The 24,461-nt window shown below is 38.0% G+C and overlaps 8 protein-coding genes across 11 annotated transcripts; 5 read left to right on the top strand and 3 right to left on the bottom strand.

Annotated features, from left to right (window-relative positions):
• Nucleotides 1–2,186: 2,186 nt before the first annotated feature.
• On the bottom strand, nt 2,187–4,948 carry ODA-Dnal1 (Outer dynein arm dynein axonemal light chain 1). 2 transcript variants are annotated; one of them, XM_032437049.2, is made up of 4 exons: nt 3,092–4,948; nt 2,750–3,028; nt 2,580–2,688; nt 2,187–2,521 (listed from the first exon to the last, which is right to left on the bottom strand). In XM_032437049.2, exons 2-4 carry the CDS (start codon nt 2,899–2,901, stop codon nt 2,219–2,221), a joined length of 564 nt encoding a protein of 187 aa, XP_032292940.1. In that variant the 5' UTR covers nt 2,902–3,028; nt 3,092–4,948; the 3' UTR covers nt 2,187–2,218. The 2 variants fall into 2 exon arrangements, with proteins under 2 accessions (XP_032292940.1, XP_032292939.1); XM_032437048.2 differs by having other exon boundaries at nt 2,188–2,521; nt 2,580–2,691.
• A 38-nt stretch (nt 4,949–4,986) lies between these two features.
• On the top strand, nt 4,987–8,332 carry Got1 (Glutamate oxaloacetate transaminase 1). Its single transcript, XM_002049892.4, has 4 exons — nt 4,987–5,162; nt 6,556–6,663; nt 6,719–6,792; nt 6,950–8,332. The coding sequence occupies exons 1-4, from the start codon at nt 5,045–5,047 to the stop codon at nt 7,886–7,888; spliced, it is 1,239 nt and encodes a 412-aa protein (XP_002049928.2). The 5' UTR covers nt 4,987–5,044; the 3' UTR covers nt 7,889–8,332.
• A 256-nt stretch (nt 8,333–8,588) lies between these two features.
• Nucleotides 8,589–9,338, top strand: LOC6627187 (DNA-binding protein SMUBP-2). The gene is made up of 2 exons (XM_002049893.4): nt 8,589–8,748; nt 8,803–9,338. The coding sequence occupies exons 1-2, from the start codon at nt 8,742–8,744 to the stop codon at nt 9,291–9,293; spliced, it is 498 nt and encodes a 165-aa protein (XP_002049929.2). The 5' UTR covers nt 8,589–8,741; the 3' UTR covers nt 9,294–9,338.
• Nucleotides 9,339–10,276: 938 nt separating this feature from the next.
• Nucleotides 10,277–11,418, bottom strand: peo (pendolino). Of its 2 annotated transcripts, none has more exons than XM_002049895.4 (4): nt 11,251–11,412; nt 11,119–11,183; nt 10,955–11,058; nt 10,277–10,884 (listed from the first exon to the last, which is right to left on the bottom strand). In XM_002049895.4, the coding sequence occupies exons 1-4, from the start codon at nt 11,334–11,336 to the stop codon at nt 10,402–10,404; spliced, it is 738 nt and encodes a 245-aa protein (XP_002049931.1). In that variant the 5' UTR covers nt 11,337–11,412; the 3' UTR covers nt 10,277–10,401. The 2 variants fall into 2 exon arrangements, with proteins under 2 accessions (XP_002049931.1, XP_015029330.1); XM_015173844.3 differs by having other exon boundaries at nt 10,585–10,828; nt 11,251–11,418.
• A 402-nt stretch (nt 11,419–11,820) lies between these two features.
• Ntmt (N-terminal methyltransferase) lies at nt 11,821–12,770 on the top strand. Its single transcript, XM_002049896.4, has one exon. It carries the CDS (start codon nt 11,841–11,843, stop codon nt 12,639–12,641), a length of 801 nt encoding a protein of 266 aa, XP_002049932.2. The 5' UTR covers nt 11,821–11,840; the 3' UTR covers nt 12,642–12,770.
• A 270-nt stretch (nt 12,771–13,040) lies between these two features.
• On the top strand, nt 13,041–15,756 carry CysRS (cysteine--tRNA ligase, cytoplasmic). Its single transcript, XM_002049897.4, has 6 exons — nt 13,041–13,282; nt 13,341–13,830; nt 13,909–14,595; nt 14,660–14,804; nt 14,859–15,457; nt 15,513–15,756. The coding sequence occupies exons 1-6, from the start codon at nt 13,104–13,106 to the stop codon at nt 15,636–15,638; spliced, it is 2,226 nt and encodes a 741-aa protein (XP_002049933.1). The 5' UTR covers nt 13,041–13,103; the 3' UTR covers nt 15,639–15,756.
• Nucleotides 15,757–16,494: 738 nt separating this feature from the next.
• On the bottom strand, nt 16,495–18,996 carry sotv (exostosin glycosyltransferase sotv). Its single transcript, XM_002049898.4, has 3 exons — nt 17,381–18,996; nt 17,162–17,321; nt 16,495–17,106 (listed from the first exon to the last, which is right to left on the bottom strand). The coding sequence occupies exons 1-3, from the start codon at nt 18,876–18,878 to the stop codon at nt 16,605–16,607; spliced, it is 2,160 nt and encodes a 719-aa protein (XP_002049934.1). The 5' UTR covers nt 18,879–18,996; the 3' UTR covers nt 16,495–16,604.
• Nucleotides 18,997–19,210: 214 nt separating this feature from the next.
• On the top strand, nt 19,211–21,584 carry Tbcb (tubulin-binding cofactor B). Of its 2 annotated transcripts, XM_002049899.4 has the most exons (5): nt 19,212–19,492; nt 19,555–19,926; nt 19,987–20,108; nt 20,164–20,301; nt 21,402–21,584. In XM_002049899.4, exons 1-4 carry the CDS (start codon nt 19,364–19,366, stop codon nt 20,279–20,281), a joined length of 741 nt encoding a protein of 246 aa, XP_002049935.1. In that variant the 5' UTR covers nt 19,212–19,363; the 3' UTR covers nt 20,282–20,301; nt 21,402–21,584. The 2 variants fall into 2 exon arrangements, with proteins under 2 accessions (XP_070066681.1, XP_002049935.1); XM_070210580.1 differs by lacking the exon at nt 21,402–21,584 and having other exon boundaries at nt 19,211–19,492; nt 20,164–20,393.
• Nucleotides 21,585–24,461: the final 2,877 nt, after the last annotated feature.

Here is a 24,461-nt window from a genome sequence, read left to right as displayed (position 1 = left end):
TTGGATAGCCTCGACTACTATCTTTTTAAATTCCAGAGAATAAACTAAATCAAATTAATTGAAATAGCTTTCGGAAAAATGGAGTTGTTTCGTAACTGTAATGTGTGGCAACTCTGACTTGGGTGCAGGGTATTTCTTAGTCGAGCCGCTTTGTTTGATTTGTAGCTGTAGTTAATCAAGAACATACCCAGTGTCCGCTAGTCGCGCCCTCTTTAATCTCTTCCCTATACTTATGTGTGTGTATTTTTTTATAGCTTGTTTCCATTGGCAATGATTATAAATAATGAAAAGAAAAACTCTCTCACATCCCCAAAGCCAGCGCTTTGGTAGATATTTAAGGCCTAATGCCTAATGAGAAACCCTGATAACCAAGCTGATAACAGAGGCAGATGTCATTGCCGAAGGTCCGCGAAAGTGCGCTCAGGCAAGTGCACGAATCAGGTTCGGTATCATCGGCACTGACCAAATATGTCATACGATTTTATATGGGACCCAGACAAGTTGTTAAACAACAATTTGCCTTAATACACGGGGCCGGTCGACGCACGCGCAAAATCACAAATTTGGCAGAGAGTATTCCTTGGCGCTACTCTTGACTTTTTAGCTCACCTACCTCGCGGTATTTGGGTAGCCAAAAGGAATTAAATATAATTTGTATTTATAAACTATAATTAATTACAATTCGAGTGCATCAATTACAATTCTTAATGCAGTTTATTGTACAAGCCCTGGCGACACCTAACTAGATTCTGAGCGCATTATAGGACACGCTGCAATTCTGATTGGATCGTGGAGCTGATTGGAAAAGAGTTAAGAGTTAATATAAACATTTATGTGGCCTAAGGTGCCTCCCTTAAGAAATCTATAAAACTGATAGATATAAAAAAGTCTAGGTTTACCTGTAGCTAGCCCGACTAAACTAATTCATTAATTTTTGGCTAGTTGCCTTCTCACCTGCGGTTGACTTCGCACGGCACGTGCCGTTAATCGAGCGGAACGTTCCGCTAGTCACGCATTTACAAAAGATAATGTTTCAGTTTAATTCACAGTTCTGCGAGTAGTTTCGAATAAAAAAAAATGTTCTTATCTAAAATAGCCTTTAACTTATCTACCTTTTGGCGTTCTGGCTTACATGTTGTCTGTTGACAGTTTTTTTTTTTTTTTTTGTACCTGTTATCATCTAGAGTTTGTGATTTATGGAAATATTCCTACCTCAATCTTTTCTAAGACTCTGTAGAATATAATTAAATATTTGCGCGCTAGACCTTGGGTCAAGTTTTATCAGATCACCTTGAAAATATTGAATTCTAGATAATCGGAACTATAAGAATAATCCAATTATAAAAAAAGTGAAACATTTTGAGCCCCAGCTTTCAAGCAGAAGTAATGATCCACAAACGGGGAAGCACTTTTTTTATATCACATTTCATGAAGGTGGATTATAGAAAAAGAGTTTACCTGAAATCTGATGTAAAAGGATGAAAAGTTCGTCAAAGAAAAATTTCTAAAAAGTGATTTTATACAACTTTATTTCCGACCTATTTAGATTTATTTATGCTTTTAGCATCGGAAATCTACCTTCTAATACCTTGAACTAATTTATGTATGTGTTTATCAGATAACAGTTTTAGTTAGTAAAGCTCAAAATAAAAAACAATCTGAAAAAATCGAGCTGCTTTTTGTACACAGTGTTAAGTGGATATAATTAAAAATATATTGGACATCTGCGCTGTGTCTATATTTATGCTTCGACAGCCCGAAAATACTGTTCCATTGGAAATAGGTAAACAGGGTAAAATGGTTTTGTGCAGCCAGAAGGAGGCATGTCCCAACCGATAAATACATATATATTTTTTTGATATACAATACGACGAGGTCTGTCCTTCTGTAAGGTTTGGAAATTCCCGTTATGTTATAGCCAAAATTGCCTTCAAAACTTGTCTATATCTCTTCCCATTTTCAAATCAACAGTATAAGCTTTTACACCAAATATGTTGTTCACATAAGGCTATATTTATGATTTGAAAAATTCATGACTTTGGGATACAGGGTATTTTGTAGTTGAGCATACTCGAGTTCAGCGTACTTACTTGCATCTTCTTATTGAGAAATTTAGACAGAATACTTTTAATAGTTTTCATTTTATTATTATTATTATTGTTTTTATAATTATTATTTTTATTATTATTATTCTTATTATTATTATTCTGTTATTTATTTACAATATTGGTTCCTCCTTGAGGACCACAGGCTCGCCATCCAGTTTTCGTATAGTCGGTAGGCGCTTGATGCACTCGGCCCTCCACGTGAGCTCATCCAAGCCCTCCGACAGAGGATTGCCGACTACCACTAGATCTTCTAGGGATTCGATTTCGGCCAGCCTATTGAACTCTGACCAGTCCTTGATTAGGTTGTTGCTTATGTAAAGCACTTTTAGGCACTTCAGAGCAGACAAGCCCTTAAGTTTTTCGATCAGGTTGTAGCTGAGCCAAAGTTCTTCCAGAGTTTCAGCCACAGCTTCCTGTTAGAAGTTTAGATCAAAGGAATTCGGATCAAATATGTTATTTTTAACAACCTACCAGTCCTGATATTTGCTTGATATAGTTCCGCGACAATGATAGGACCTTCAGAGATTTCATGCCCGAGAGACCAAAGATTTTCTCAATCATATTTGTAGACATACTAATTCTTCTGAAACATCAAGCGAATATATTATTAGATGTGATAGTTAATTAAATTAAGATATTACTCGCAGTTAACCAGAGTTCCAAGTGTATTGTCCATTTTCTCGATCGGTGGCCATTGAAACTGTAAATCAATATTTTTGGCATTCAGCGAATTTTGCTGTTCTCGGTCTTCCCATCGTTTCAATGCTTCCTTGATTGTTGTTGCCTTCGACATATTCCTCAAAATTCAACTAAATGTTGATTCCCATTACAAAACGATTCCACCCTCGAGCATTCGCTCAAACAAACTTGTGTTGCCCACAGCAACTAGCAAAAATATTGACTATCAGAAGCGCTTTCCCCTACTTCCAGTAAATACATTATAATTAAAATATAATTATAAAATATCATTATATAACATTTACCTGCTGAATACTAAAAGTCACGATCTAATAACCCAACTAGATTAAACTAATCGAAAGCAGAAAGAATGCTTTGTAATTCAATAAATAATAATTCGGTTAAACCCGAAATCGCTTTTTGATAAGCGCCTAAAGCTCGCACAGAAGTGTTTTCCACTATCCTAGATACCGAGTCGCCGAAAGATACACTTATTCGCATCCATACCAGTAATTTGTATGCTCTATTCATTGCATTCATTCCAAGGCTTCAAATATTCCAATAAAAATATATATATATTCCTGTGCAGCGTCTACGGCTTAGTCTAAGAAACGTATACCATACGCAAAACAAGTATATTTTGAATAACTGTTGACTATTGCGGTTTCTTTGCAATCGATAAATATCGATTTGTATAAGCTCTTTAAGCAAATCTCTATCTTTGAGATTCTAGTACAACTTAGTTATGTAAATCAACAATATTTGATTTATTTCTTTGGGCCCAGGTCCAAGCAAACGATCGAAATGAACATCAAATTTGTAAATATTAAACAGATCATGTTATCATAAGGTTGGTTTAGGGCGAAGCGGAAGATTCAGGGTAGTTACTAGTCGGGCACTCTTCACATTTGAATTCCGAAATGTAGAGCAAATGGTGATGACAAAGTTAGCGATTGAAGAAAGAGGCATAAAAGTGGGCAAGAAACTCCACAAGGCCGCTAAAAGGGCATTGAGCTTGGCCTCGGAACGGGTTACCGAGAAAAACGCTTTATATGAACATACTGGATAGGCCACTTTACCCTCTACACAAGTTAGTATTCCGTACTTTCACATGTCTCCACACCCATTTACTGGACAAGCAGCAAAATTAATTAATTCAAATGTTCGTAGTACACGTCCAACAAATAACTCAATCTTAACTCAATCTAAGAATTGAAAAAAAGAATTTCATTGAAGAATATGTGCGGGGTATAAATAAGAAATAGATCGAGTCTAACGAAAAAAACAGAAGCTGGGGACTTTAAGTAAATTATCGATAGCTTCCTCGATTCTCCGAAATCGATTAGGAACGATAACAGCCTGCCGCTTCATAGGCATAGATCTAATCATAATTTGTTGATTAGTTTTTGTTTATTTCAGGTTCAGTCAAGAGTCAGTCGGGATAAAAAGATTTATATAGATATGAATCAGTTTTCTGTTTACCCGTCAAATGAATGAATTGAAATTTGGTCGAGTGTTATACCTGCCCATCGTATTGGCACCTCGTTTAAATAAAAATAAATTAAATTTGATTTTGTGGAATAGATAAATATTAAAAATATTAAAAAGAAAAAAGCGAGACGTCAAAGATTAAATACCCTTATACACACAGACTTCGGACTCAACAGATATGTTCGGTGGTTTGGTTCACAGTTCGAGCCCGTGCCAATGTTTCGAATCTAACTGATTTTCCCTGAAACTGATAAAATTTAAAAAGTAAGGGAATGATGGTCACACTAAAAGATTTAACGAGGCTGATGTCGTTTTACTTGCCAGTGTGGCCGTTCTCTTCAAGGAAAATGACCCGGCACACTTGAGTTTGTATGCGAACGATATGGATACGTTCAGTTCACGTTTTAATAAATAATAAACCAACAACATGGCTTTATACCAATTTTAGCTAAACTTAATATATTAAAAACTACTTTGCAAAAAGCCATCAGTAAAAGGTTTAGAAGAATAGTTTTAACATATCCGTTCGTAATTTTGGGCTTTCGCGCCTTTTTTACTTGTGCGCTAATCAGCTGTGCGAGTAGTCTCAATTTCAGGAATCCCGCTACTGTTTTGAGGCCATAATAAATAATGAAATGTATCGATATTTGAAAAGAACATAATGAATATTATTATCGAGTGTATCGATACAAGTTCGTTCGCAGCCCAATTCGGCCGACGTAGAAGGTTTATTTGTTATAATCGTTTTGATTGGAATTGCAACGTTTATGATGTCTGCGTCAATTTTTGCCAATGTGCCTAAAGGACCGGCAATTGAAGTCTTTGCCTTAACAAGAGCTTTTCAGGATGATGCATCCACCAAAAAAGTCAACTTGTCTGTGGGTGGTATGTATGAAAAAGTATTTGTAAACTATTAAAATCATTTTTCATATGTACTTTATCATCTCATATTTATATAATTTCTTTATTCTACAATAATCTCTTTGACCTTGCCTAAGGTTTTTTGAATTCTAAATACATATTTATGTAGAACTATTCATATGTTAATGTTGAACTGGATACATGTCTATGTTTTTTGTAAACATTCGGCTATCATATTGAATTTCGCACAGTAAATTTCTTGTTCTGCCACAAATGTAAATGAATACAGTTCAAACGCACATACATACATACATATATAGTTGTGAGCTTATAAACCAAGTTGGCTTTAGGTAAAATTAGAGGACATTTGTATGTCAAATTGCGAGATGAAGTGTATTGCTCTTTACAACGGCCCATTGACACTACATATGTATGTATGTATCTTTATGAATTTGTATATGCATAACAAGTACATATGCATATATTATACATTCTGTGTGCACCTAATACTTTCACATGTGCACACATACATACACATATGCAGTTACTTAACATACGAAAACATATATATGTATGTGTTTAATCTAATGATAATAATGACAAATTGTGAATTGTACAGTATATGAATCGAGTTGATTTAAGTTTTGTATAATGGATTATGGACTATTGCCAAATACGTATGGATTTCAATTATCGTCAGATGTGTAGCATTTAAAATAAACAAAAAAAGAGAACTTTGATCAGCAACCAATAATTCATATCTTATCGATTATCAGCCACTTGTCCGCATTAAACGCACAGATATATTTTACCTCTCCATTATAATATTTTTATAGTAATTCAGGGCGGAAGAACCGAAAATTTTAATGGATCCCACTGCCGGCATTTCGTTCGGCTTTTTCTTTAGACAAAATCTATAGCGAAAATTCTCATATGCGCTAAATAATAAAAAAAATGTCCAAAGATTTTGAATGTGATTTTGATGCTAATCGCATAGTTATTAAATTAATGTCATTCACCCTTTTTCCACCAATTTAGAATTGTTGCGGCTGTAATTACCAAAATATCTGATACAAATTTCCATTAGGAATTATGTAGGGCTTTGAAAGTAAGTTTGCATCTAAAACTCAGAAGAGTCGATTGAAAAGATGCATGAAAATGATTTTAAAGCGGGCTCTTCAAAATCTCTGATATAATAAGTTAAAGACCAATCGGACAAGACTTTAAACTTCAAACTACTCTTTTGTTCGCATCTTCCTCGAAGTATGCTTGGGCTTTGCGAAAAAAGTGAAATACGTCTCAAGTGATTTATCAAAAAGATTCTTAGAAATGAATTTGAACCCGAAACTTTGCCCAGCAAATCATCAATTTATTGTAAAACTCGATAAATATATGGTAATATGATCCTCACTTGCAGCTTACAGGACGGATGCTGGTCAGCCGTGGGTACTTCCGGTTGTGCGCAAAACGGAAGTGGGAATCGCCACAGATGAGTTAATTAATCATGAGTATTTACCAGTGACAGGTGAGTTGTGCTTTCTAGCAAATAAGATAATAACTAATCATTTGTATATTTTAAGGACTGGAATCGTTCACGCGTGCAGCAACTGAATTGGTCTTGGGATCGGAATCAAAAGCATTAAAAGAGAAGCGTGTAAGTTTTCCATTTGACAACTCAATAATTCGTTAGAGTACGTCAATAGGGTTGATCAGCATCAAACACCGAGTTGATATATCTATCGATACGAGCAATAAGCTATCCTTCGTTTGGATTACATTTGTTAGTTTTAAATAAATTTATTATTTTGCAGGCTTTTGGTGTGCAAACTATATCCGGCACAGGTGCGCTGCGTGTAGCTGCTGAATTTTTACACCATCAACTGAAACGGCAAACAGTCTACTATTCCAATCCGACATGGGAGAATCATCATAAGATTTTCGCTGATACGGGCTTTACCAAATTGCATTCATATCGTTATTGGGACCAAAACAAACGCCAGCTGGATTTGGAGGGCATGCTGGCTGACTTAGACCAGGCGCCGGCAGAGTCTGTAATTATTTTGCATGCGTGCGCACACAATCCAACTGGCATGGATCCCACCCATGAGCAATGGAAACAAATTGCTGATCTGATGGAACGTAAAAAGCTTTTCCCACTGTTTGATTCAGCATACCAGGGCTTTGCTAGCGGTGATCCCGATCTGGATGCCTGGGCGATACGTTACTTTGTAGACCGCGGATTTGAGCTTTTTGTCTGCCAATCGTTCGCCAAGAATTTTGGATTGTATTGCGAGCGAGCTGGAAACTTGACGATAGTGCAGCAGAGCGGTGCTACCAGAGACATGATCCATTCGCAGCTAACGCTAATTATTCGCGGTCTCTACTCAAATCCACCAGCGTATGGGGCTCGCATTGTGTCCAAAGTATTGAATACGCCTGATCTACGCCAAGAGTGGATGGAGTCTATCAAAAGTATGTCCAGCCGTATTCGTCAGATGCGCAAACTACTGCGAGATAAACTTGTTGCGTTGGGAACTCCTGGAAACTGGGATCACATTGTCAATCAAATTGGCATGTTCTCGTACACGGGTCTTAATGAGAAACAAGTCGGTGTACTGATTAAAGATTACCATATTTACTTGCTCAAAACGGGCAGGATTAACATGTGCGGCCTCAACACGGGCAATATTGACTATGTGGCGACAGCTATTAATGCAGCTGTCACATCCACACCAGAGAATAAATTATAATTGTTTTCCGTGCGAGGCGAACGAAAAACAAACATACAATTGCAATAATTTGAAGCAGAACGTGATGGCAATTACAAATGTCTCCCAAAGTAAAGATATTGACGAGTTAATTATGCATGCATTAAAAAATAGCATTTTATAGAATTAAACAAATTGTATTAAATAGCTCAACTTAGCATTTATAGAAAATTTGTTACCACACATCCAATAAATACAAACATATATACTCACATATAAATTTATGTGTAAGAACGTCCTTCCGCTTCGTCGGTCCAAGATAAACCCATCCAGTGATGCATTAACATGGTAAGGATGGACATCCTTATCGGATGTCAAATGGCTATGCCGGACCATTATTTTTATTATTATTACAATCACCATGAGTCGACTTATAATGCTCTAATTTGTAAAATAAAGAAATTATAATTAATATTCGTTATAATATATATTTGTAATATTTGCTTAAAAGACACTGTTTTTCTAAAAATTCAACGTCCGTACACAACTTAAATAAATACAAATTTGGGATAGGTCGTGGTCAACGCAAGAAAATTAACAGAATTTAGTTTTATGATCAGCTGCGACCTTTAATGTTTTTCACATTTTGCTTAAATTTACTTTTAGTCAGCTTCAAGAGTGAACATGTCTGCACATTAGTTTTTTTTTTTTTGTTTTTGAGATTTATACGTCGCTGAAATTTGTAGCACCCTGTACTTGTATATTTTATTTCGAAAGCAAAATGTCTTAAAAAATGTCAAAGCGCGTTGTTGTTAGTAATCACAGTCTGCTCAACAGTGTTGTATAACGCGTGTGTGTTTGCAATCAACAAAAGGATTTGGCTTATGTATTTACAATGGCAGGTAATATCATTCGAAATCATTTAAAACTGTTTCACTAAGTAGAGTATAACCCAGACAAAGCGAAACCAGTTAATGACAACAGTTGCAATCCGTCAAGTTCTGCAAATGTAGATAGTGCGCCACTATTCCCACCTACCAAGGCTGGTAAACCTGCCGATTATGGCACTAACAACACGTTGGAGCTCTTGGAGCGTATTCCCAGTCAAATAGTCGATCTCAAACTGGATGAGGTGCTGACTGCCGTGAAAACAGTGGATAACCTATGCGATTACCCACGCTGCAAGACCAAAACAAGTCTAATGGGCCAAGACTGTGAGCTCTGTTCCAAGCGTTTCTGCTTCAAGCACGGCCTGCCCGAGGTGCATGGTTGCGGTTTGGAGAAAAGACGAGAGGCCCGTAAAGAATTTCTCCATCCGAAGCCATTAAAGACTATACGACAAGAAGAGGAGCTCAAGAATGCTAAAAAGAAACTTAATGAAAAGCTAAAGAATATGCAAGTCGGTCGCATGCAAAAATCAGGTGGCAGTAACAAAAAGAAAAAATAGATTTGCCTAGGTTTACCCATACAAATATAAAATGTAAATTACAAATTTCTAGTTTAATTCTCTACATAACAAGTTAAACATGCGTATTGTACATATATATATATATATATATATAATTGTACAAAATCAGCTGATTAAAGTCTACCCCTCGGTCAAGGTATTGCTCACATGGCTGTGCTCCAGACGAAACAACTCGTGAATTTTAAGAATGTTAAATTTAGTTGGATTTTACGGCGTTCTATCACGAGCTATACACAGGGACAGTCGCCCGAGCCTAGGATACGAGAATACTTCTATTACATCGATCACGATGGCATGGTGTGTAAATACAATATGTTATCATGCCTTCACTCACATCCCAATCTCGATCTTTTTCACACCTTGGCACTTTGTGGTCTTATAATATCATCTGCATGCAAAGTCGGGTACAGGGTATACTCCAGTCGGACGGCTAGAGAACTAAAGCTCAAACACCTTTCACATATTTTTTTGTTCACTTGCAGCTCTTTTTGGACGATGCCAAAATGAAAAATTTTACATCCTGTTTTAAAGAGAAGGTCTTTCTAAAATTCTTCTTCAGTCGCCTGCGACTGAATGAATCACAACGATACCAAGATTTCCCCTACATCTCGCTTTGTGGCCGAGAACGGAATTATGTGCGTTGTGATGACACGCCCATTGTGTTTACTGATCAACTGAAGAAGGACGCCTGTGAAGTCGGTGATGTTTTGACCTATGCACATGGAGGTCCAGATTTGTCGGTGCCTTTTGAACCGCAAAATCTTTATATGCACCCAAAAAGCGGGCGAGTATATCATCCAGCTTGGCCAAAAGTAGGTGGCATTGGACTTGTTCGTTCTAAATTGGCCATTGAGCTTAGCCAGAACTTCGTGTTTGCTGATGGTGATAAATCGCCAACACATTTTAATTGGCATGGAACTAAACTAAAGCTGGAAAATGAATGGATAAACAACTGTCAAAGGTTCGGCATGAATTCTCAATGCGAAAGCGCATAAAATTTCCGCACTTGTCAAACTGAGAATAAATTTAATGATTTTGTTATTGAGAGAACATACTATGTACATTACGCATATATATATTGTTACGACTATTCAATGCTCAAAGGCTTAAAATCGCCTTCTTTGACTTTAACCCATGAAAGTCCCGTGGCAGCCCCGCCTACACCACTTTCAGCAGGCACAATTGTGTTTCTACTTTTGCGTATTTGATCCAAAACTGGTCCATGTACATTTGCTTGGAACTTTTCAAATACTATATAATGCGGGTCTTCTGTTGGCGGTGTATCATATACGCGCGATTTGCTCTCCACTATACTCTCTTGGACAAGTGCTGCATATGCGTCTCGGTTGGTGTTAAGCAGCTTGCTAGCTTCTGGGTTGCTGAGTTCCTGGATATTAGCCACGCTGCGAATGCTGTCCAATGGATCGGCAAATATCGCTTGTATGTACTTCAATACCTGCCAAAGGTGGTCTTCTCCGCATCTCCATTCCGGGAACGCATGGCTGATGTCTAGACTATTTGTGTAAGGGCAAACAAGTGGATGTACAACGTTGTGTTGAAAAATAATTGCCTTATATAAAAATAATACAATGTCTATTATCAAACTCCAATATATATCTATATCCATATCAGGCACTTACTGGAACTGCTTTGTCATCTGGAAAGCCATCCGGCAACAATATTGAAAAGCGGAATACACTGTTTTCATAAAAGCCTTGTCGACCAAAAAATACTCCAAACCATTCTAAAAAATCAAAAGTAAATGTATCTATTTCTTTAATGTAGCCAAGTATGATATACTTACGCAAGGAATTGGCGTAGCTTGGAATAACATAAATGCCCGAGACCTTCTCCGATTCAATCATTTTGCTATTTGTAGTTAAACGAAGGTTGTGATTATTTGATGATGCTAAGCTTTGGTACTTTGAATTCTTACTATTCCGCCAAAATTTTATATTCCTGCTGTATTGTTGAAAGTAATAGCTTCTCATCTTTCTTTTGTGCATCAACGTCAAGAGTCATACTTATTTGTAAGCAAACAAATTTATTGTTTTTATATATTGGTCGTATTAACTTGATAATGTTTCGTACCTCGATAACTATCGTATGATTTAAATATCGATATTGTGTGTACGTTTGTATCGGTATTGCTTGTTCATATAAATGTGAACACTTTTAAGAAAATCAGTGCGATATTTAAGCACACATAGAAAACTGAACATGCTTAGCTCCCAACATCGCGAATTGCTAAATTTAAAAAATTCCCAAATTTGGGTTTCTTATATTAATGCTAACTTTTTGCTCTTCACTCATTTCAATCAAGTTTTCTGATTTTGTTATATATGATGAACAAATGATTTGAACTAGATTCGGTGAGTTCACTTAGAAACTAGTTCCCTTTCTATCAATGAATTGCAGCCCTGTACACGTTTATTTGTATTATCATAGTATGCGGTAAGTAGTATAAGGATAACTCAATCACTTAGAATTCAATTAAATATTTTAGGATTAGTATTTTACAAAAAAATGTCTTATAAGTTAGATTCAGAAGTAGTGACTATGGACGAGGACGGTCTGCGTTTCTCTCAAGATTGTAAGGGTCAAATGCCGGAAGGCATCATACATGAAAAGGAATCACCTGGTCAGGCGTCCAGCACATCTGAAAATGAAAAGGTAGTACCCGAATTCTACAACAAGGCACAAAAATATTGGTCCGAAGTGCCAGCAACAGTAAACGGTATGCTGGGCGGTCTTGGCTACATTAACGCAATTGATATACAAGGCTCGAAAATATTTCTTCGCGAGCTTAAAGTGCCGGGTAAAAAATTGGCCCTGGACTGCGGTGCCGGGATAGGACGAGTGTCATGCAACCTACTTATACCACTCTTTGAAACTGTCGACCTTGTTGAGCAAGATGCCGCCTTTGCTGAAAAGGCTCGCGAGCTGTGCACATCGGAGTCAGTTCGTCGGAATGGCTTGGGTGAAATATATAATCTCGGCCTACAAGAGTTCTCACCCACAAACAAATATGATCTTATCTGGAGCCAATGGGTTCTGGGACACCTAACAGATCCAGACCTTGTGGCTTTTTTTCGTCGCATGCGCCTCAGCTTGCAGCCAGGCGCTTACTTTTGCATAAAAGAAAATGTCAGCACCTCCAAGGAAGTGATAAAAGACGACGAGGATTCATCAGTTACTCGTCCACTAGAATTATATGAACGTTTTTTAAAAGAAGCTGGCTTTCGTGTTGCGAGAAAAGTACGGCAACAAAATTTTCCCAAAGGGCTATTTCCAGTCTATATGATTGCCTGTAAACCAAAACCATAAATTCATAATTCGGAATTCGACTCGCATTAACAACGAATTTTTTTAAAATAAATGTTAAATTAGATCCACTAGTAAGTACTATCTAAATAGATAGCTAGATATTAATTGTGGATTTTATGTTGATATGACTTCTTTCTGTATTTGCGATACTATCTTTACAATTATTAAATTCATTTTTGAATTTAATAGTTCTGGGGTCCAATCGAGCATATGTATGTAAACAATAAAGTTATCATTTCAATAAAAATACAAGAAGCTGGGACTGTTCCTTAAAAGCACAAAACATTTGTAAAAATAAATTCCATGAGGACAGTGAATGTTTTGTGGCTATGCAATTCATCGGTATACGACTGCTTCGATATTTTGCTAGCAACCCTGATTGAGTCAAACAGCTGACGCCTATGAGTTTCCATTGAGAAATAAACGTGTTGGAAGCTCGCAAGCACAGCAAAGATACCCAGCATGTCGAAGCGAATACAGCCGGCGTGGCAAGCGCCAACAACCTCAGCACGTCCTCAATTACGATTGTACAATAGTCTAACCAGACAAAAGGAGGAATTTGTACCATTGAGCGGCAACAATGTTAAGTGGTATAGCTGCGGCCCCACCGTCTACGATGCTTCGCACATGGGACATGCCAGGTGATAGCCACATCAGCAATCACAGTTTATTTACTATCTAATCTTGATATTCCCACAGATCTTATATTTCTTTTGATATTTTGCGACGCATATTGGCCAATTACTTCGGCTACAACATCCACTACGTCATGAACATCACCGATATTGACGACAAAATTATAAAGCGAGCGCGTCAGTATCATCTGTATGAGCAATATGCAAGTGGGGCTGAGCAGCTGCCTCTCGAGCAATTGTTGAACGAGCAAAAAGAGGTACTCAATCAATTGCAGGTCAAGTGCGATAAAAATACGGATCCTGATAAGAAAGTCATGCTGGAAAAGATGCTACAACGCATGATCGATGCATTGGAAGCACTAACGCAAGCTGTCAGCAGTGGCAACGCGGACGAAATAGCTAAGATGAGGTGCCACTATTTAGCCGAAGCAAAGGATCCGATTGCAGAGTGGCTAGATGGAAAGAAGGGTGCCCATGTAAATGACAATACCGTCTTTGAAGCATTGCCGCGATATTGGGAAGATCACTTTCACAATGATATGAAATCACTCAACGTGAGTCATCTACCAATTTATATATATATGTATATATATATTAATATTTATATCATTTCTTACTGCAAATAATATCAGATCTTGCCACCCGATGTATTAACGCGAGTATCGGAATATGTGCCTCAGATTGTTGCATTTATTCAACGCATTATCGATAATGGGCTCGCCTACGAAGCAAATGGTTCAGTCTATTTTGATGTGAATGGCTTTGACAAACGCGAAAAGCATCACTATGCAAAGCTTGTACCCGAAGCCTATGGCGATACAACGTCTCTACAGGAGGGCGAAGGTGATTTGTCTGTCACTGCGGATCGGCTCTCAGAGAAGCGCTCTCCAAACGATTTTGCCCTGTGGAAAGCAAGCAAGGCTGGCGAGCCTTGGTGGGACAGCCCTTGGGGACACGGTCGACCTGGCTGGCATATCGAGTGTTCCGCAATGGCATCGGATATATTTGGATCCATATTCGACATACACACTGGCGGAGTAGACTTAAAGTTCCCACATCATGACAATGAACTAGCCCAATCAGAGGCTGCATTTGGTGAGTCGGAATGGGTAAAGTATTTTCTGCACACCGGTCACCTTACAATTGCCGGCTGCAAGATGTCCAAGTCTCTTAAGAATTTTGTAACGATACAAGAGGCATTAAGAAAGCACTCAGCTACGCAGCTGCGCCTGGCCTTCTTGCTGCACTCTTGGAAGGACACGCTCGATTATTCCGAAAATACTATGGAGATGGCCACTCAGTACGAAAAGTTCCTTAATGTAAGCATAACTCAACGAAATTTGGACTACAATATATACATTTACTAACGTCCCATTGTTATAGGAATTTTTCTTGAATGTCAAAGACTTAACACGCCATGTGCTATCTGGAAAACCTATGCAACAGTTTAGTGAGTGGACTGCTGTGGAGGCGGCCTTGCAGGCAAAGTTTAACGAAGCGCAGGGTCAAGTGCATGCGGCCCTTTGTGGTATGTTTCACTGTACAAATTAATTTGGCAATCAGTAATAGCATTTTATTGTAGATAACATTGATACGCGCAGCGCCCTCGACTCAGTCCGGGAACTGGTATCAACTACGAACATATACATACGCGACAATAAGACAAGGCTTAACCACCTGTTACTCCGCAAGGTAGCCACATATATTACGGATTTGCTGCATATATTCGGAGCCATTTCAGGCCCACGCGGAGGCATTGGTTTTCCGTTGACCGGCACAGAGTCAAATAATTCAGAAATCAACGATCACGAGTCGGTGGTAATGCCATATGTTCAATCTGTGGCTGAATTCCGCAACTTCGTTCGTGAACAGGCGAAGGTGTTAAAAGCATTCGACATACTTAAACTGTGCGATGATCTGCGTGATGATGTTTTGCCCAATTTGGGTGTTCGATTGGAGGATAAGGATGGTGGAAAGTTTGCTGTCAAATTGGTTGATCGCGATATGCTATTGCGCGAACGCGAGGCCAAGCAAGCTGCTGAAGCAGAACGAGCTGCCGAAAAAGAGCGTAAAAAACAAGCTTTGGCAGAGGCTGCAGCAGCTAAGGAGTCACAACGTCGAATTGATCCGAAAAAGATGTTCCTCAGCGAAACTGAAAAGTACTCGGCATTCGGTGAAGACGTAAGTAGAATACGACTAGATACAGAATACAACTAAATCATACACATTATTTTAGGGACTTCCTACACATGACAAAGACGGCAAAGAGATTAGCAAAGGACAACTGAAGAAACTTCAAAAGCTCCAACAACAACAAGAGCAACGTTACAAGGAATATCTGGCTACTGTTAATGGAGCGTAACTACGTGTAACTGATATTATATATACAACTCGCCAGAAAAATTCAGTCTAGGTATTTATATTTTCATAACATGCTCGTTTAACATTTGCATACAATAAAATCCAAACTCTACCCGAAACTTATTGTTAATACCTATGCCCTATGGCGGTATTCGGTCCACGATCAATCTAAAACAAGCATTTTTTGTGCCGGCCGCGTTTTTATTCAACTTCATCGATTAGTGATAAATCTCGTAAGTTTATTTGCTTATTTAACTTTCTACTAGTATGATTAATTTAACATTGTCAAAAAACTTGGGAATTTGAAGAGTTTATAATTTTTATATAATCAGCTCTATTTTATTACTTATGGTAATGTTCCAAACAATAGCGCTTAGATTTGTGTCAATTGATCAAGGTATAAAGTCGACATATAAAATTAATGAACAACCAAAAGATTACTCATACTATTTTAGGGCGAGTAGAGAAAGGTTTTCAAAAAGCGAAATTGTTTTGAAATGCGTGTGCTAACAGAATTTAAATAACATATTTTAGCTTAGCAAGTCTTCTTGACTAGGTCGAAAGCCGAAAAAAAATTGTATATCTGTATAACTTCTGCATAAGATAAATGAGAATTCATTCAATATATTGTCTTTAGCCGCTATTCTTTGACATCGACGTATTCACACAGACGGGCATGGCCGAACAGACAATAGACTGCGCCTGGATATAACTTATGAATTCAGAAGTTGCGCCCATCTGCATTTTGCCTACATTTGTCGATCGCATTTGGGTGCGGGTTATATCAATGTCTCGCCGCTCTGTCGATTGCGATCATTGCAAACGTCTTAGCGAACACACCATTTAAAATGCACTCGTAACATTAAGAAAGAAGTTCATATTTATATGTATATCATCTTTGGATAAGTCTTTAGCTATTTCGTCTACAAATTATGTCCATATATGAATATGTTTGCATGATAGCGGCTTACAAGCTTCCAATATCATTGTAACGTTTCAGCTTATCTGGGAAGTTATCTCTAAAGAGAACGGGGTCAGCTCTGAACTCAACCGTGCGAAGAGGCATTCGTCCGTAGATCTTTGAGAACCGATCAATGCAAGCAGAACGTTCACGCATATGGTTCAAATCGGCTGACAACATTTCGGTATTTGTGCACTCAGGGCACTTAAACTTTTTGCGTGGAGTTACTTTGATGGGCGGATTGTTTGTAATGTTTGCCACAAGGAAGTTCATTGCGATGTCCTCACAGTTCATGTGGTCATCCACCCAGTGTTTTATATCGCCTGGCATTGCATACGTGTACATGTGGCTCCAGTATTTGTGATGAAACGCAGCCCCAGTAAGTACCATTGATATTTGATTCGTCCATTCGGATTCGTAGTGCCATCGCATCGTTGCATTATCCCATATGTGAATACGACTGGGAAATCCAACAATATGATCGGGAAATTCGCGCCACACTTCGTATCTACAAAAAATATCACACATAAGAAATCGAATATATTTATAAGTTAAATAACTACCCAAAATCAAGCTCATCACTGGTTAACATAATAATGTCGTCATCTATAGTTAGTATTGCTTCAGTTTCGATTTCAGGATAAGGATAGAATCTATTTGAAAGCTTATTCTCCCTAGTTTGTATTATCTTCAACGGCTTGGATATTGTTGGGAACGTAGATACTGCAAGGACAAAACATTATTGATTGTTAAGAATTTGCCAAGTAGAATAATATACTCACAATGTGGTGGCATCTTTTTTTGATTGTTCCAAATAACCAAAATACTTTGAAGCGATGGCACAACTGCAAGCTTCTGGATTAAGAGGAATAGACTCTCGACTCTATCATAGGTCAAAATGACAGCTGTAAACCCTTGAGACTTTGGGGCAAGCGATGTAAGAAATAGCGGATTGAAGGTTGAATGGCTATTTTGTCTAACCAAATTCCATTGTCGACTGCTGCGAGCCAGCAGAGGAAATATGCGGCTTTCAAGTATTTCCAGCGCAGTTATTGTAATGCTCTTCAAGTCCTTGAAATAATTGCTGTACAGCCATTGAACTTGCTTTTGCATTTCAACAACTTTTACATTGGAAATTGACTCCAATTTGCGTATAAAAGAATGCAGCTCGGATTCCCGAACACGAACAGCTGCCAAGGACCAGTCGATCACATCCTCGAAAGGCAGCACATAGTTGTCAATCGCTATCACAGGAATGCAGCCTTGTGACATTATCTCAATTAAATCGGGCTGTCCAACACGCAGGCTGCGACCAATAAAGCAGAATCTGCCTCGGCCAAGTACCCGTGGGTATTCCCAGCGTTTCTGATGCTGCGTTAATGTGCAGCGAGATTTTAGCTGATTGTTGTCACAAGGTCCAAGCAGAAGCATTTGCTCAGCATTATTCGCCGTCGACATCAGCTCCGTAAGAGTCCGTGCATACTGCGGCAAAAGATTTAGCTGAGCTGCAACTAGTAAATATTTTCGGTGGGCTCCGTTATGGATTGGAATTGAGTTTGTTTGATGCACCAACGGACTCCAAACCGGTATAGACACGTCGAATCCGGGGCGATATGTCCAACTATCAAAGCCGCCGCCCAAAACAATCGCATTGTCTATGTTCACATCCAATATTGTATTATAGGCAGGTGCGCTGCCCGGTAGCATGTTAAAAATTAAGTGATTCTCACCACGATCCCAAAAGTTGAGCGATGCCAGTGCCGGACCAGCTAGATTCTTGTCAAACATGTCCTGGTTCAATAAATCCAAGCTGGGCAGGAAGAGGCACGCCTCATTTGGGTTTGAGGTGTAATAGCGACTTTTTAGCACGATCTCTAATATTTGAAAATATTCGCTTGACAATGTATTGGCTACCTTGTCGCTTTTTTCATCCAAAAACTCTTGCAATGGGTAAATGTAGACTTTGAGCGTGTCATGCTCGCATTTATAAATGTTCAGGCAATCCCAGAACGTGCAGTTTACATTCCGGCCACGATATTCCGGGTCCGGGCGCAGCAGCACCTCTGGTGCATGCGATATGGTTAAATCAAGTACAACTGGGTCTTTTTTGGAGTAAAAGAATCGATCTCGATGGCTGGATATGTCGCACAGCAGCACAACTGCACAGATTGCGACTATTGCCAAAAGTGCGTATGTCAAGCAGTTTAAAATCTGCTCCTTTGGATGATGCATTGTTTTACTTCGCGGTTCAATGCTTATTAAGCATTTGTACCTATGCATTTTCAGTTTACTTAGCTTAACACCTTTTTATATATCATCATAATAACTGTTAAACATCTTGCCCTGCCTTCTAATGGACTCACATCACTTATACACCATTACATGGAAGGATTTCAGAAGCAAGCTTGCATACAAACTAGTGATGCTCACGAATATCGATATATCTAGGTTGACTGCAACGATACATATCGATATTTAGACGATGTTTGCAAGAGGCAAATATTTTGTTCATTTCCACAAATTTATGTTTATATGGGATTAATCATGTATTTTTTTGTCAAACTCAATTTGTATGTGTGTGCTTTGCCTGTTATGCTTTTTGTAAATTGCAAAAACGTAGTAACAACTGCTGCAGGCGTTCACCAAGCCCACACACACATACAATAAAATTCGTGGAATATACTTTATTGGAAATTATCGGTCATCGCTTAGAGCTATCGCCCACGTCTTTGAGTACCGTACGACGTTAAAGCAGAATTTGTAATATGTCGGGAATAATTCAATTGGACAATTCGGATTGCTCTTATATTAAAGCTAATGTATCTAACTCGCATAACGATGCCGTGGCATTTGAGATGAAATTCGCCAAGGACATAACCATCGCTCAGCTAAAGGTACTCATTTGTGTTCATAAACAATGAAAATCCAAACAGCTGCGATCATTTTTGTTTCACAGAGCAAATTGGAAATATTAACTGGAGGGAGTGCCAGCACCATGAAAGTAGAACTGTATAAAGGTGACACCTTTGTTACGGCACTCAGCAACAACGATGCCAAGCTGGGCTTCTATGTCAATTGCGATGGCCTGCGGCTCCATGTCATTGACACCTTTGCAAGCTTCGGATTTGACAGCGAGTCGGTTGAAAAATTTGAGCTGACCAATGATCAATACGAACAAAGGGGTGATTCTGTACGTAACTTCTTAAAGCAGAATCGTCTTGGCAAGTATAATGATGAGGAGATGCAACAAATGGAAGCGAAACGGCGGGAGCACGCTGAACAAATGCAGAAGCGGGCGGAGAGCTGCGTTTTAGGTGCCCGGTGTCAGGTAGCTAATAGCTAGTTCCTAATGAGACTTTAATACATTGTATTCCAATCCGACTTGTAGGTGACTGTGGCTGGGAACCCAACGCGTCGTGGAACAATAATGTACAACGGGCCGCTTGAGGGAAAAACTGGTATTTTTATTGGCGTTCAGTATGACGAACCCTTAGGCAAGAATAACGGAAGGTAATACTTTAACAAATTGTAAAATTAACAAACTTTAATATGTCTTATTTTTCAGCGTTGGTGGCAAATCATATTTCGTATGTCCTCCAAATTATGGAGGTTTTGTCTCTCCGTTATCCGTCGAAGTGGGTGATTTTCCGCCCGAAAACTTTGATCTGGACGATGAGCTTTAATAACAACGCAATTGTTTAAGGTATTCCATTTACATGTATTATTGAAATCCTTATCAAATGCATGCCTATGCATATTAAATTATTATATTGATTGTGATAATTTATAGTCAAACTTTTCGTGTTTCTATTAACTCAATTCTTTATCTTTTTATAAGTCTCTAGCGGGTATTTTACTTGGAAAATTATCCTTTTTTGACTCGCAAGGATCAGTTCTATCAGTGGGCATTAATATTTTATACCTTTTTGAATTCGTACGGATAGCTACTATCAATTAGCATTCAAACAATTTAAAAATCGATGGCCTTAGAAAAAGTTGTCGAACAAAAAACGGTTTGTTTGTAAACTCAACCTTTTTTGATGATTTTTTTGACTATCTCGGCCAAATAATGCCCGATTTTCGAAAATTATACCATGTTGGACTCGTAAGGATCTGTACTATCGATTGGCATCAAAAATTAGGAAATCTAAATTTTGACACAAATCGACCAAAAAGCAAAGGTGTAACCCCTTTTTCACGTTTTTTCTCAAAATGAGGGTCGGCTCGAAAATCCAAACTTTGTTGATGATTTTTTTTGAATATCTCGGGTAAATCTGTCAGATTTTGAAATGTTATACCTTTTTGAATTCGTACGGATTCCCTTCTTTCAATTGACATTTAAACAATTTAAAAAACGATGGCTTAGAAAAAGTTTTGGAACGAAAAATAGTTTGTTTGTAAAGTCAACCTTTTTTGGTGTTTTTTTTTTTTTAATATCTCGGCCAAATAATGCCCGATTTTCGAAAATTATACCATTTTGGACTCGTAAGGATCTGTACTATCGATTGGCATCAAAAACTAGGAAATCTAAATTTTGACCCAAATCGACCAAAAAGCAAGGGGTTACATCACGTTTTTTTCTCAAAATGAGGGACGGCTCGAAAATCCAAAGTTTGTTGTTGATTTTTTTTTTAATATCTCGGGTAAATACTGTCAGATTTTGAAATGTTATACCTTTTTGAATTCGTACGAATCCCTCTTATCAATTGGTATTCACACAGTGTTATGTCCTTTTTTCCTTGCAAAAAATGCCTTCATATAATTTTTGCCTTATTTAATCTCGATGTGTTTTTATCTTTTCAGACTGACAAATTGAGGACTAGAATGAGCTCTGAGGACCTCCACAGCTGACGAAGTAGATTTTTCCAGGATCGAATTTTAATTAAGCCAGATATAGCTATTTTAAGTTTAAAGAAGTTAAAATGTTAACTTTCTATCATAATTTTTACAATTTTAAGAGAAATAATTATGAAAATTGGCAAAAAAACAACAAATTTTTAAATTTGAATATAAATAAATCAATTATTTGAAATAAAAGAATAAAAAAATCTGTTTTTTATTAAAAAATTCAAAAATCAACAGTCTTTAGAACATTTTCTTTGCATATCCAAAAGAGGCGTCTGTTGGCAGTCGCTGGCTGCCGAGATTTTTATTAAAATCTGCTAAAATACCAGGCGAACAGAAATGCTCAGAAGGTCGACAAAAAATATTTTTAGCTGGCGAAAAAGTTCATTTTTTTTTTAATATCTCGGGTAATAGCTCTGCGCGGAGATATGACGTTCCAAAACGACATAACTCCGCGCGGAGATATGACGTTCCAAAACGACATAACTCCGCGCGGAGATATGACGTTCCAAAACGACAGAACTTCGCGAGGAGATATGACGTTTCAAAACGACATAACTCCGCGAGGAGATATGACGTTCCAAAACGACATAACTCCGCGCGGAGATATGACGTTCCAAAACGACAGAACTCCGCGCGGAGATATGACGTTCCAAAACGACAGAACTCCGCGCGGAGATATGACGTTCCAAAACGACATAACTCCGCGCGGAGATATGACGTTCCAAAACGACATAACTTCGCGAGGAGATATGACGTTCCAAAACGACATAACTCCGCGCGGAGATATGACGTTCCAAAACGACAGAACTCCGCGCGGAGATATGACGTTCCAAAACGACAGAACTCCGCGCGGAGATATGACGTTCCAAAACGACATAACTCCGCGCGGAGATATGACGTTCCAAAACGACATAACTTCGCGAGGAGATATGACGTTCCAAAACGACATAACTCCGCGAGGAGATATGACGTTCCAAAACGACATAACTCCGCGCGGAGATATGACGTTCCAAAACGACAGAACTCCGCGCGGAGATATGACGTTTCAAAACGACATAACTCCAGCGAACAGAAATGCTCGGAAGGTTCATTGCATACCCGCACAGGGCGCCCTGGTCGCCAGCTGGGCCCCAAATTTTTAGCTAAAGCTTCCCAAAAATACCAGGCAAACAGAAATGCTTAGAAGGTCGACGACTGGTTTGATTAAAAATTTTCATTGCATAGCATTAAGGGGCGAACATGTAACTCAATTAAAATGAGTGCGGTTAATTAGCAGTTTATGTAAAATGAGCGCTGTAAGCAAGCTGTTAAACAACAACTGCAGCTGCGGCTAATGTAAAGGGGCGCCTGAAAGAAAGAGCATACATGTTAATGGACCATTTCGATGCACATTTTGCAAGGATCTGATCCTTTAGGTTCCCAAGGACTATATCGATGGTATGGTATAACCAAGGATATGCTAGTCAACTAGAAACCATCCTGGAATTGTTCCTGTGGGCGGGTGTAAAAGAAAATCATACATATTTTGCAAGAACTTTGTTCTTTAGGTTCGCTAGGACTATATCTACGATATGGAAAAACCAAAGATATATAGGTCAACTAGGTACCATGAATAGCGATCATTTACTGATTGAATGTTGTCCATGGGCGTGGCAGAGTTTCTGCGTGCGATATACTGTTTTTATACCCTGAACCCATTAAAAATGGGTATAAGGGTATATTGTATTTGTGCAAAATCCAAATATGATATGATATGTTGCTTCAAAATATTATATATTTGTCAAGTATCTTTCATTTTATACCTATCGCCATCTCTCCCTACTATCAATTGGCATTCAAAGAAATTAATTAACGATGGGTTGAAAAATGTTGTTGACACAAAACCGATTCGTTCGTAATTTCCATCTTTTTGATGATTTTGTGAAATATTTCCGCCAGTTAATGTCCGATTTTGGAAAACTATACCATTTTGGACTCGTAAGGATCTGTACTATCGACTGGGATCAAAAAATTGAAAATCTAAATTTTGACCCAAATCGACCAAAAAGCAAGGGGTTACATCACATTTTTTCTCAAAATCGGGGCAGGTTCGAAAATCAACACTTTTTACTTTTTAAATATCTCGGGTAAACACTGTCAGATTTTGAAATGTTATAGCTTTTTGAATTCGTACAGAACCCTACGATCAATTGGCATTCAAACAATTTAGAAATCGATGGCTTAGAAAAAGTAATTGAACGAAAAAAGATTCGTATGCAAAATCAAGCTTTTTTTTAAGTTTTTTGGAATATCTCGGCCAAATAATGCCCGATTTTCGAAAATTATACCATTTTGGACTCGTAAGGATTTGTACTATCGATTGGCATCAAAAAATTGAAAATCTAAATTTTGACCCAAATCGACCAAAAAGAAAGGGGTTACATCACGTTTTTTCTCAAAATGAGGGTTGGCTCGAAAATCCAAGCGTTGTTGATGTACTTTTTAGATATCTCGGGTAAACACTGTCGGATTTTGAAATGTTATACCTTTTTGAATTCGTACGGATCCCTTCTATCAATTGGCATTCAAACAATTTAAAAATCGATGACTTAGAAAACGTTTTTGAACGAAAAACGATTCATTTGCAAAGATAAAGGTAATAAAAATAGTGCGATCTTGATCAAAGTGAAACTAAGCAATACTTTGTTTATAAATTTGTTATCCCATGTTATTAAATTATAAATACCCAGTTTAGGCTGAAGGAAATATATATATTCTTGATCAGCATCAATAGCCTAGTCGACTAATCCATGTTCGCCTGACTGTCCGATCTCAGAAACTATAGAATCTAGACGCTTGAAATTTCGAACGTAGGTCCTCCTAGTTTTCCTGTTTTTTTTAGACTTTTTTTTCGGCATTTTGTGCTTTTGCGCCAATTGTCAAACGGATGTTCGAACAGGCTACGTGCTGTTTACGAAATCAAAGACAAATCAAAATAAGTTTCAGGAATGCCACAAATATAGAATGTAAAAACAC

This window comes from Drosophila virilis, chromosome 5, assembly GCF_030788295.1.
Source record: "Drosophila virilis strain 15010-1051.87 chromosome 5, Dvir_AGI_RSII-ME, whole genome shotgun sequence".
NCBI classification, from domain to species: domain Eukaryota; kingdom Metazoa; phylum Arthropoda; class Insecta; order Diptera; family Drosophilidae; genus Drosophila; species Drosophila virilis.
The sequence above is the reverse complement of the archived record's forward strand: the minus strand, read 5'-3'. Positions and strand labels throughout refer to the sequence as shown.